The sequence below is a fragment of the Lineus longissimus genome, chromosome 10 (genome assembly GCF_910592395.1).
Source record: "Lineus longissimus chromosome 10, tnLinLong1.2, whole genome shotgun sequence".
NCBI lineage: Eukaryota > Metazoa > Nemertea > Pilidiophora > Heteronemertea > Lineidae > Lineus > Lineus longissimus.
In genome coordinates this window covers 16,685,667-16,696,673 of record NC_088317.1, presented here as the reverse complement: position 1 = coordinate 16,696,673, position 11,007 = coordinate 16,685,667, and the positions used below count along the sequence as shown (strand labels likewise).

The 11,007-nt window shown below is 46.2% G+C and overlaps 1 protein-coding gene across 1 annotated transcript; it reads left to right on the top strand.

The window, feature by feature from the left end:
• Window positions 1-5,889: 5,889 nt before the first annotated feature.
• Window positions 5,890-10,708, top strand: LOC135494862 (uncharacterized). The gene is made up of 7 exons (XM_064783167.1): window positions 5,890-6,039; window positions 6,555-6,604; window positions 7,615-7,814; window positions 8,270-8,402; window positions 8,714-8,878; window positions 9,358-9,552; window positions 10,146-10,708. The coding sequence occupies exons 1-7, from the start codon at window positions 5,952-5,954 to the stop codon at window positions 10,308-10,310; spliced, it is 996 nt and encodes a 331-aa protein (XP_064639237.1). The 5' UTR covers window positions 5,890-5,951; the 3' UTR covers window positions 10,311-10,708.
• Window positions 10,709-11,007: the final 299 nt, after the last annotated feature.

Here is an 11,007-nt window from a genome sequence, read left to right as displayed (position 1 = left end):
TGACTGAGGATTCAACTCTGGCTCTGGTTGGTCAGTGCTCTGCTCTTTAGCTGGCTCTGACTGAGGATGCAACTCTGGCTCTGGCTGGTCAATGCTCTGCTCCTTGGCTAGCTCTGACTGAGGATTCAACTCTGGCTCTGGTTGGTCAGTGCTCTGCTCTTTAGCTGGCTCTGACTGAGGATGCAACTCTGGCTCTGGCTGGTCAATGCTCTGCTCCTTGGCTAGCTCTGACTGAGGATGCAACTCTGGCTTTGGCTGTTCAATGCTCTGCTCCTTTGCTGGCTCTGACTGAGGATGCAATTCTGGCTCTGGCTGGTCAGTGCTCTGCTCTTTAGCTGGCTCTGACTGAGGATGCAACTCTGGCTCTGGCTGGTCAATGCTCTGCTCCTTGGCTTGCTCTGACTGAGGATGCAACTCTGGCTCTGGCTGCTCAATGCTCTGCTCCTTTGCTGGCTCTGACTGAGGATGCAACTCTGGCTCTGGCTGCTGAATGCTCTGCTCCTTTGCTGGCTCTGACTGAGGATGCAACTCTGGCTCTGGCTGGTCAATGCTCTGCTCTTTAGCTGGCTTTGACTGAGGATGCAACTCTGGCTCTGGCTGGTCAATGCTCTGCTCTTTAGCTGGCTCTGACTGAGGATGCAATTCTGGCTCTGGCTGGTCAATGCTCTGCTCCTTGGCTGGCTCTGACTGAGGATGCAACTCTGGCTCTGGCTGGTCAATGCTCTGCTCTTTAGCTGGCTCTGACTGAGGATGCAACTCTGGCTCTGGCTGGTCAATGCTCTGCTCTTTAGCTGGCTCTGACTGAGGATGCAATTCTGGCTCTGGCTGGTCAATGCTCTGCTCTTTAGCTGGCTCTGACTGAAGGTTCAACTCTGGCTCTGGTTGGTCAATGCTCTGCTCCTTGGCTGGCTCTGACTGAGGATGCAACTCTGGCTCTGGCTGGTCAATGCTCTGCTCTTTAGCTGGCTCTGACTGAGGATGCAACTCTGGCTCTGGCTGGTCAATGCTCTGCTCTTTAGCTGGCTCTGACTGAAGGTTCAACTCTGGCTCTGGCTGGTTAATGCTTTGCTCCTTGGCTGCTTCTGGCTGAAGTGATACAGTCTTATGCATTTCGGGGACGACCTGCACTTGGCGTTCCACAGGCGTATTCCCAATGATGATCGGAGCTCTATCTTCTACATAGTTTGCAACTTTCACAGGTGTTGGCGAGTCATCGAAGTGGATCCTGTAAGACTCGATGGACGGATTCCGTACTGCCTTTGGTGTGAACAAGAATGGATCTGCCTCTTCCGCTGCGATGAGTTTCTTGTAGAAGCGTTCCTTATCTGGCTCAAGTGTTCCTAGGGCGTGGCGTTCCTTTAGGTCATCACGGAACCAGCGGGTCATGTCACACACGCGGATATCATAAAAGATCTCTTCGTCATCCCAGTCGAAGTCGGGGTTCTCCAATGTCTTGGGGGCGTCAGTCTTGGCTGTTCCAGAGGTGGTCGCTATCTCTGTGGCTGGCTCTGACTGAGGATGCAACTCTGGCTCTGGCTGGTCAATGCTCTGCTCTTTAGCTTGCTCTGACTGAAGGTTCAACTCTGGCTCTGGCTGGTCAATGCTCTGCTCCTTGGCTTGCTCTGACTGAGGATGCAACTCTGGCTCTGGCTGGTCAATGCTCTGCTCCTTGGCTTGCTCTGACTGAGGATGCAACTCTGGCTCTGGCTGGTCAATGCTCTGCTCTTTAGCTGGCTCTGACTGAAGGTTCAACTCTGGCTCTGGCTGGTCAATGCTCTGCTCCTTGGCTTGCTCTGACTGAGGATGCAACTCTGGCTCTGGCTGGTCAATGCTCTGCTCTTTAGCTGGCTCTGACTGAAGGTTCAACTCTGGCTCTGGCTGGTCAATGCTCTGCTCCTTGGCTTGCTCTGACTGAGGATGCAACTCTGGCTCTGGCTGGTCAATGCTCTGCTCTTTAGCTGGCTCTGACTGAAGGTTCAACTCTGGCTCTGGCTGGTCAATGCTCTGCTCTTTAGCTGGCTCTGACTGAGGATGCAACTCTGGCTCTGGCTGCTCAATGCTCTGCTCTTTAGCTGGCTCTGACTGAGGATGCAACTCTGGCTCTGGCTGGTCAATGCTCTGCTCCTTGGCTTGCTCTGACTGAGGATGCAACTCTGGCTCTGGCTGGTCAATGCTCTGCTCTTTAGCTTGCTCTGACTGAAGGTTCAACTCTGGCTCTGGCTGGTCAATGCTCTGCTCCTTGGCTGCTTCTGGCTGAAGTGATACAGTCTTATGCATTTCGGGGACGACCTGCACTTGGCGTTCCACAGGCGTATTCCCAATGATGATCGGAGCTCTATCTTCTACATAGTTCGCAACTTTCACAGGTGTTGGCGAGTCATCGAAGTGGATCCTATAAGACTCGATGGACGGATTCCGTACTGCCTTTGGTGTGAACAAGAACGGATCTGCCTCTTCCGCTGCGATGAGTTTCTTGTAGAAGCGTTCCTTATCTGGCTCAAGTGTTCCTAGGGCGTGGCGTTCCTTTAGGTCATCACGGAACCAGCGGGTCATGTCACACACGCGGATATCATAAAAGATCTCTTCGTCATCCCAGTCGAAGTCGGGGTTCTCCAATGTCTTGGGGGCGTCAGTCTTGGTTGTTCCAGAGGTGGTCGCTATCTCGTCGCGATCAGGCGGTTTATCACTTTTGTTGGCCATTATCATTCTGTGGATTCTGTTAGCGACGGGCTCTTCTGGTTCAAGTTTAGACACATTGTTCTTTGACTGGACATCTCTTGCGACTTGCACTGGAGACTCGCCAGGCTTCTTCCCGAAGATGACCGTGGCAGGACTCTGACCAGTTTCTGCTGCAGGTGTGACTGTTGGCGCAGTGGAACAGGAGGGCTTCTGGGTCTCGTCTGGCTGGAACTTGAGTGGCTTGTTCCCGAGGATGATCGGGGCGCGATCCTGAACAGCTTCTGCTACAGAAATGACCGGTGGCCTAGTGGAGCAGGAAGGCATTTGGGTCTCATCTGGCTGGAACTTGAGTGGTTTGTTCCCGAGGATGATCGGGGCGCGATCCTGAACAGCTTCTGCTACAGAAATGACCGGTGGCCTAGTGGAGCAGGAAGGCATTTGGGTCTCGTCTGGCTGGAACTTGAGTGGTTTGTTCCCGAGGATGATCGGGGCGCGATCCTGAACAGCTTCTGCTGCAGAAATGACCGGTGGTGCAGTGGAACAGGAGGGCATTTGGGTCTCGTCTGGCTGGAACTTGAGTGGTTTGTTTCCGACGACTATCGGTCCCTTATCAACTGTCTTGACATCCAGAGGCGTTGGGGAGTCATCGAAATGGATCCTGTAAGACTCGATGGACGGATTCCGTACTGCCTTTGGTGTGAACAAGAATGGGTCAGCCTCTTCCGCTGCGATGAGTTTCTTGTAAAAGCGTTCCTTATCTGGTTCGAGTGTTCCCAGGGCGTGGCGTTCCTTAAGGTCATCACGGAACCAGCGGGGCATGTCGCACACGCGGATATCATAAAAGATCTCTTCGTCATCCCAGTCGAAGACGGGGATTTCTGTCGAAGTATGGTTGTCGTTATCAGTCTTGGTCGGGTTGATATCGTCAATCTTGGTGTTGACATTCTCAGTAGCTAGTGTGTCGGTCTCGGTGGTCTTGACGTTGACAATCTCGGATGACTTGTTGTCGTCAGTCTTTGCCTTGGGGTAGTCAACATTGGTGTCGGACCATGCAGTCCTCACATCAGTATTTCCTCTGAGGTCATTTGGCTTGTCGCTCGCCGGGCTGACGGTGCTGTCTCCGCCAACATCTCCCGTGCCAGGAGCTACATGTATGACTTTAAATCCTTGTTCTCTGAAAGAAGAGTCGTCCTTTGGCTCATATTCTTTCACGTGGAAGATGATGTGGTTCGACTTTCGAGCAGGTACTTCTGGGATTTCTGAAGTAGAATGGAAAACCCATGCGTCAAATTGTCAGTCAGATTATCAGTTAACATGCAGAGGTGCGGCAGCAAGCATGTCTTCTCATACTACATGCTGAGATGAAGGTGCCGCTTGAGAGTTGCAGACAATTCACTTCGCGTGTTTTTAAGTTCGGGTTCAGGATTTTTGTGTGGTTGCGACTTTGTGTGGTCGCTACTTACCGTCAAATTTGATGTTGTGAACAGAGTCGTCGTCGGTCTCGCACTGTGAGTCCGTCTCGTACTCCGAGTCCGTTTCGTACTCACTCTCACTACCAGACTCAGTCTCGCTGTCGTCGTCTGCTGCGAGCGGGCACACTATCTCTGGTGGTAGGTCAATATGATGAGGATCCTTCGGCTTTGCCGCGTCGAGGGTCTCGTCGGCTGGTAAGGGGCTGACCTGATTACCTCGACGAAAGACTGAAAAGATAATTTTTCAAAATTTTCATTTTTTGTCTAATGAGATGATGCTGGGAAACAAAAATGTATAAAGGCCACTGCTGTACCCCCCCCCCCCTTCTTACAAACACAATACGGATCAGTTAAGCTATGACTAGGGTCAGTGGGTCACTGATAGTACAGATCTAAAACGGGCTCTGGTGTAGTAAAAACTGAATTTGAAGTACCGGTGGCGAAGTAGCGCTTCGTAGGGAACTTACCTCGAAAGGACCTTTTGATCCGCTTCAACCATCCCCTGGAACTACCGGATTCTCGGGGCGCTTCAACATGGTCGAGAGGCTCTGCAGTAGCTGCAGACTTCCCCTGAAGAAAATGGTTTCACATTTTGGGCGGAATGCGTCTGCTTTCAAAGACCCCACCCCCGACACACTATACGGATAAACCAAGTCAAACATTTACTGATGAATAATATCCCACAGGATAAACTAATAAGGTCAAACTCCAATTGATAAACCCCCCCCCCCCCCCCCTTAGGATAAACTATAAGTGACAGTCACACTTCAAAGGAACTACCCCTCCGTCCAAGTTTATATACAAAGTCAAAAATAAAATTTGAAAATCACCTGATGGATCGAGTCACAATGCCAACAGGATAAAATCAAAAACTCTGCGGAGTAAATGTTAACCTCAACTGTGATATTTAGTTGTGTCGCAAGAAAAACTCCAATGAACAAATTCGACTGAATACTAAATCGGATAAAGTCAAAAAGATTTGAATAACAATAACAAAGTTCGAAGGAAGAAAATCGGAACAAAATGTTAAAATCGGAAAATCGGAATAAAACTTACCTTGTGGCGCCTCCTAAACGGGTTCCTCAAACGGATTTTTGGGAAGCGAATATTCGAAAGAAAGGTTGCAAGAGCAACAAAGGCGGGAAATCGAGTCCTTGAACTATGATTTCCGCCCGACATAACTAAATTCTCGAGAGATTCCAATAAGATTTGAAAGAGTTATCACGCATAAAATACGATCAATTTTCAAAAAACTGTCAACCATTAAAAAATAGCAAACAGAACTGCGGCAGTTGCTACGTGCCGATGCGTCTTCGACGTGACGACGCTTCGATGACGTCATAGCTATGGTGACATCACACATTTGCCGTCCAATCGGGTGACGTCGTTCCATTTTGATTGGGAAAATGACACGTTTTCCACTATCTTTATCATTTTAAGGTCTGAATAACGATTATAACGTTTTTCAAAATCGCTACCACCTCTTAAACATCTTGTCCGTATCCTAGTTCATTGAAATTTGGGATGGTGGGTTGCTGTATCTAAAGTAAATAAGTCCTACCATATTATGGTAGGTCCTACCATATTATGGTAGGACTTTCTCCCAAGACACACACACATGCGGTCACTAGTTTTATCTGTTGCTCTCTCGCACATCAAAGACCTTGATTAAATTTCCCGCCGCACATGGCCTGCTGGTCTGACGCGCCATTGCGCAGACACTTCTCGTGCAGACGAGACTGATCAATACAAGCCTAGGCGGTCCCGATTTGGTTCTTGTTGAAGGAATATCTCGCAAGGATGTCGGAACAGACCTACACATTTGAGGACTACTTTGAGGAGGGGCTCATGAGATTGAACGGGTGCTGTGGATTTGCCTTGGAGATTGGTAAGTAGCAGACGACCCTGGGCAGACGATCGGGTGTGGGTACCGGGAGGGTGTGTGACGTCACGAGTCGTATTTTGGGCGGGAAGTATGCGGCGGGAAGATCTGCCACGTGCGCCGGGCTTTTGTTTTTTAACCCTTTGAATTTTGATCGCCGTCTTATCATATCATTGCGTATCTTGTTCTTAAGGTAATCCACAAGATAGTCACAAAACTTACGCCAAGGGGGGGGGGGGTCTGTGACAATGCTTTTAAACTATTAATTGAATGTTAATCAGTATTTTCAAAAATCGACATCTTCTGGAGAGGAAAGGGGTCAGTCATAAATAGTATGTTTTGTGCTCTTTTGAAAATGTTCGCAATCATGGAGGACCCTAACTACCTTCATGGGACAAGTCCTGGCTGAGACTTTTTCAGGAGGGCCTAAAATTAGACCTCGAGTTAGTCGCACCATGTCGCCTGCTGTCAAATTGCCTTGGTTCGTGACCATTATTATCCTTTTGTAACTTGTTTTCCAGGCGATTCCTTGACCAAGCTTGCTTACATTGAACCAGCCCCAGAAGAGCCGGTAATTATCTACGGCCTACATACAGTGGAACCTCCTTTATTGGACATCTCTCTGTTTGAGGACAACATATCTTAAATGACACTGCCTTTCGTCCCAAATTGGTCATTTCAATTGAATTTGACCTCTGTAGTAAGGACACTTCTCAATTATGGACAACATGTGTCAGTCCTAAGGGTGTCCATAATAGAGATTTTCTACTGTGGCTATTCAAATGCTTTTTAGTCATTTTTTCATGTCACAGCGCCGAGCTCGTTTTACTTCTACAGGGTAGCTCAAAAAAGTTGCTAAAAAAGGCACTTCACTGCTCTGTGGAAAGCCACTCATGGAAATCAGATCTTCTCCGATGTCTTCAATCTCTGCCTCAGACCAACTTTCTTAGCTGGTTCATTTGAGGTTATGGTTATAATGATGGGAGTTTTACCATAGGTAACAGATTTCTAGCCAAAGACTTGAGAATTTCCAACTGTTTTCTTTTCTTCTCCAGCTTTTGTGTTAAGCTAGACAAATATCACAGTTTACTCTATTTAAGCTATTTATTGAATTTATTGATGAATGTGTGATCAACTTGAAGAATATTATGTTTATTTTGAGCAGGAAACAGGCCTAGAACTACATGGAACAGCTGTGTCTCTGATGAGTGCAGAGTAAATCGGACTATGCAAATATATCAAATCTTATAAAAGTTGCCACTGTGACAATGAATTTAAACAGTTTCGATCAATGGTGTCTTCGCAGATAGGTTCCATAGTTTGAAATCAGCTCACATGATAAGCTACCTGTGGGGCACTTAAAACTGCTAAGATTTATCAAGCTTAGGGATATGTACAGGGGTGTTCTTCTTCCTCTTCCGCGTTCAGACTTTAGACAACTTTTGCATCATATCCTCAGGTCATGTGCCGTGACGAAATCGGCTGTTTGCTGGAGGTCTCTAGTGGGCTGTTCAAAACTCATCATCTTCTTGAGCCTTCATGATTAAATTCCTTTAACTTCCATTTGTATTCATTTCCCAGAGGGAAGCAGGCTGGAGTCCTTACCGTGTGAATTACAGAATAAAACTGCTGACCTTCACCGTGCTTGAGAACGCCCTGGCTTATATGAAAGAGCATGTAACGAAAGGCCTGGACCTGAATTACCCTAAGACCCTGAAACTGGGTACTGGGCCCGGTTTTGCCAAGCATAAGGAGAAGATAGAGACAGCATTAGGACTCAAGTAGGTGAAAGAGGGTGGGTGGAGACTGCACTGGCGGGATTGTGACTATAGCAAAGACAAAAGACCATGGTGTCCTTTGGCATTCATTTTGGTAAAAGGCTGAGTCTGCCGTGAGCAAGTGACTCAAAATGAAAAAATAATCTAATGTTTTCAAGCCTGTATTTCCCCTAAGGCATAAGACTTGCATTCAAAGGGTTTCGGCATCCAACCCTGGTTTAGCTGCACACTAAATCTTCCAGAGTGCAGCTTAACTGAAGGAAGAGAAGTCCTTGATATTCACTCTTGCCTCGGTGGAGATTGGACTGGAAATAATGCTTAAATGCTTCATGACTCCTCCCCTCCCAACACCAATAACAATTTTCAGAATCGATTCAACCTGTTTGTTCATCCCAAATTATCAAATAATTAAACACGCTTTTGTGATCCAGTCTTCAAATTCGAACTCTTTATTCCAGACTTGAAGAGGAGAGCGACTCTGTCAGTCCTGGACAGGGATTATTCTATGGTGTGACGAAACTTGGCAAGGCGTTTTTCAAAGATGTCGTTTATTCCCCTGCAAAAGACAAAGTTGCTGGAGATCTAGACAAGGTTTGCAGTTCTTTTTTGAGATTTGAAATCTCGGGGGGGGGGGGCAAGTTTGCTGCAAGTGCTGTAGATAAAACATCTGTCTCTATTTCTGTATTGGCCATGTTTATAGGCTTTCATGAGTCAGCTTTTTGTCTATAAGGCCTTTTGAGTGCCTTGTCCTTGGAATCAGGCAAGATATGTTGTAGACAAAATATCATTCAGTCTGTACGTAATCTTGCACTTTTTAGTGGCTTTTATAAGCGAACTTCTACACCTAACGAATTGATGCCCCAATGGCTATCATTATGGACCAATTCTCTCGTTTATTTTAGTTCAAGTCAGACGTTGCCAGATTCCAGACTGAAATGGACAATGAAAAAGTTGAGGACCAACCAGACCCAGAAGACTGTGAGGCCGTTTGGAAACTCGAGGAAAAGAACCTGAAAAAATATCTTCCAAGTCTAGTAGTATCAATGGATGAATCAAAATGCACACTGGTGGGTGGCACACTGGGATATATTATACAATTTGACCTCTGTAATCAGGACATCGCTTTATTAGGGAAATTCGTTGTCAGTCCCAAGGATCACGACCTCGATGGAGAAGTTCTACTGTACTTGCAACATAGGCATTTGACCCCCTCGTTCCTGTCCATAGCCCCCTATACATGCTTCCCGAAATTAGTGGCTTGCATTGGAACTAACTTTTTCCCCTTGTCCGTCATTAAAGGCATTCAAGTGTGTTGGTCAACCATGACTATCTCCTTTGTTCCTCCACCATAAGGCCTAGTTTCCCCTCATGACATCACTATTTCGGACACTCAGCGCCCCATTTCTGGAAAGGTGTATAATATCTCCTCGAAAAGCAGGTTGAAATGCTAAACAGTAAGTTGCATAGTAGCCAAATATGCTCCTAATGTAATGACTACATGTAAGTCAAAAACACACGCAGGTCAACTAAAGTTCTTTTTCCTCAGGTTATGGGTGAAAACATGTATGAAGACATTCCCGTCGAAAAGACGTCCCAGGCAAAAGAAACAGTCACCCAGGCTCTGCGAGTTGCTCGAGAAAAAAAAGTTGTGGTCGGCGTGTTCTTTCATGGTGAATTCTGTCGGGATAATCGCCAAGCTATGGTAGAAGCGCTGAAGGGGCTACCAATTCAAGACATGAAAGTGAGTGAATTTGTTCAGGGCAAGGAGAAACTTGAAGTCTGCCATGTCCAAGTGTGGGCCTTTTTTGCTCATGCATGTTATCAGCTTGTTATGGACTTGTTTTTAAGTGATACTATGATGTGATTTACAACTTTGCGGAAATACGTCCGTTTTTAATTGTTGATCACAAATGTAAAGCTCAAATTTTCCATTTTTGATTCGATTTATTATAAAATCGCTGAATGTAAACCACCGCGACCGCGAAAATGTTCATGTTGTGACGTCATCAACGAAAACAGCATCGAAGCGAGCCGTCTGGGCGGGATCAAACCATCAATTTCTAGAAAATGTGCATTTCGATTCGAAAACCTTACCGATTTATGAGAAAGTGACGTAGTCATTTGTCAAAAACAGCTAAAACATTATATGGGGAAATTAAAAAAAACTAAACTAATGCCATCTTTTTGTCATTTAATGAATGGTTGGGAAAAGGCTCCGATCTGGTTCTTGATCACTGCCTGAATATTTTGCCACCGTGTTAGTGATTGATAGCTCATGCCGCTATTCCTGTTAATATTTAAATGAGTCATTTCAAAACTTTCTCCGTTTTCCAGAACACTGGTGGTGCCCTTGTCGCGGGTGTTGTGCGCCATCCAAGCTATCTAAAGATAATTGGAACACTGATGGAGAAGGTACACTTCATGAGGCTGCTGATGATCTGCCCCTGTGGACCACCCGCTGAATATTGTGAGGAACCACTGGTTTGTTCTTCCCCCTAGAAGAATTCTCATGCAACGTCACCCAAGAGATTCAAAATCATGACCTCCAGGCATTATGCGTCAAATCCTGGTTCAATTTGCTATTGTACACCATGACGGCATAGCACAGCTGAAAGCAACAATAGTTAATCACCAGCTACCTCACCTTCAGAATTATTTCATTACTGTATATCAAACTGTTTTGTGCAATCATCAAATATATTTGTGACCAGCCCATATAACGTGGATTTATTGTCAACCAAGTTTCAGTCACTCTTATCACCCTAGTACTCACCTCAACTCAAATTGTCAACTCACCACGGACAACGGAAAGCAAAATTAGATAAAGGTGTCATGACAATTGGCTGGACACATATTATTTTCTCCCAATATACTCCTGTTAACAGATAATGTTTAATTAATATTAAATAAACAAAGAGAAATTTTTGTTGTCTTTGTTAGCCCTCACATACACACGCCAAGTACATGCAACGATCATTTATTCGAGTGCAAAGGGGCACTCAAAAAATCCTCGTCACATATGTGACCCACTACAACAAAATGAGTCGCATGTCGCTTCGAGCTCGACAGGTCGAGACGGACTGGTTGTACATTTCACTATTGTCTGCCTCTTATGAAATGCGAGTGTATCAATTTCTTCTATTATGTCCTGGTGTCATTTCAGGCTCATTTTCTGTGCGACATGCGACCCATTTTG

Excerpts from the sequence above, each read along its gene's own strand:
- LOC135494862 (XM_064783167.1), top strand. The coding sequence starts at position 5,952 with ATGTCGGAACAGACCTACACATTTGAGGACTACTTTGAGGAGGGGCTC. Across the intron at positions 6,605-7,614 it reads AACCAGCCCCAGAAGAGCCG|AGGGAAGCAGGCTGGAGTCC; the intron begins GTAATTATCTAC and ends TTCATTTCCCAG. Across the intron at positions 8,403-8,713 it reads TTGCTGGAGATCTAGACAAG|TTCAAGTCAGACGTTGCCAG; the intron begins GTTTGCAGTTCT and ends CGTTTATTTTAG.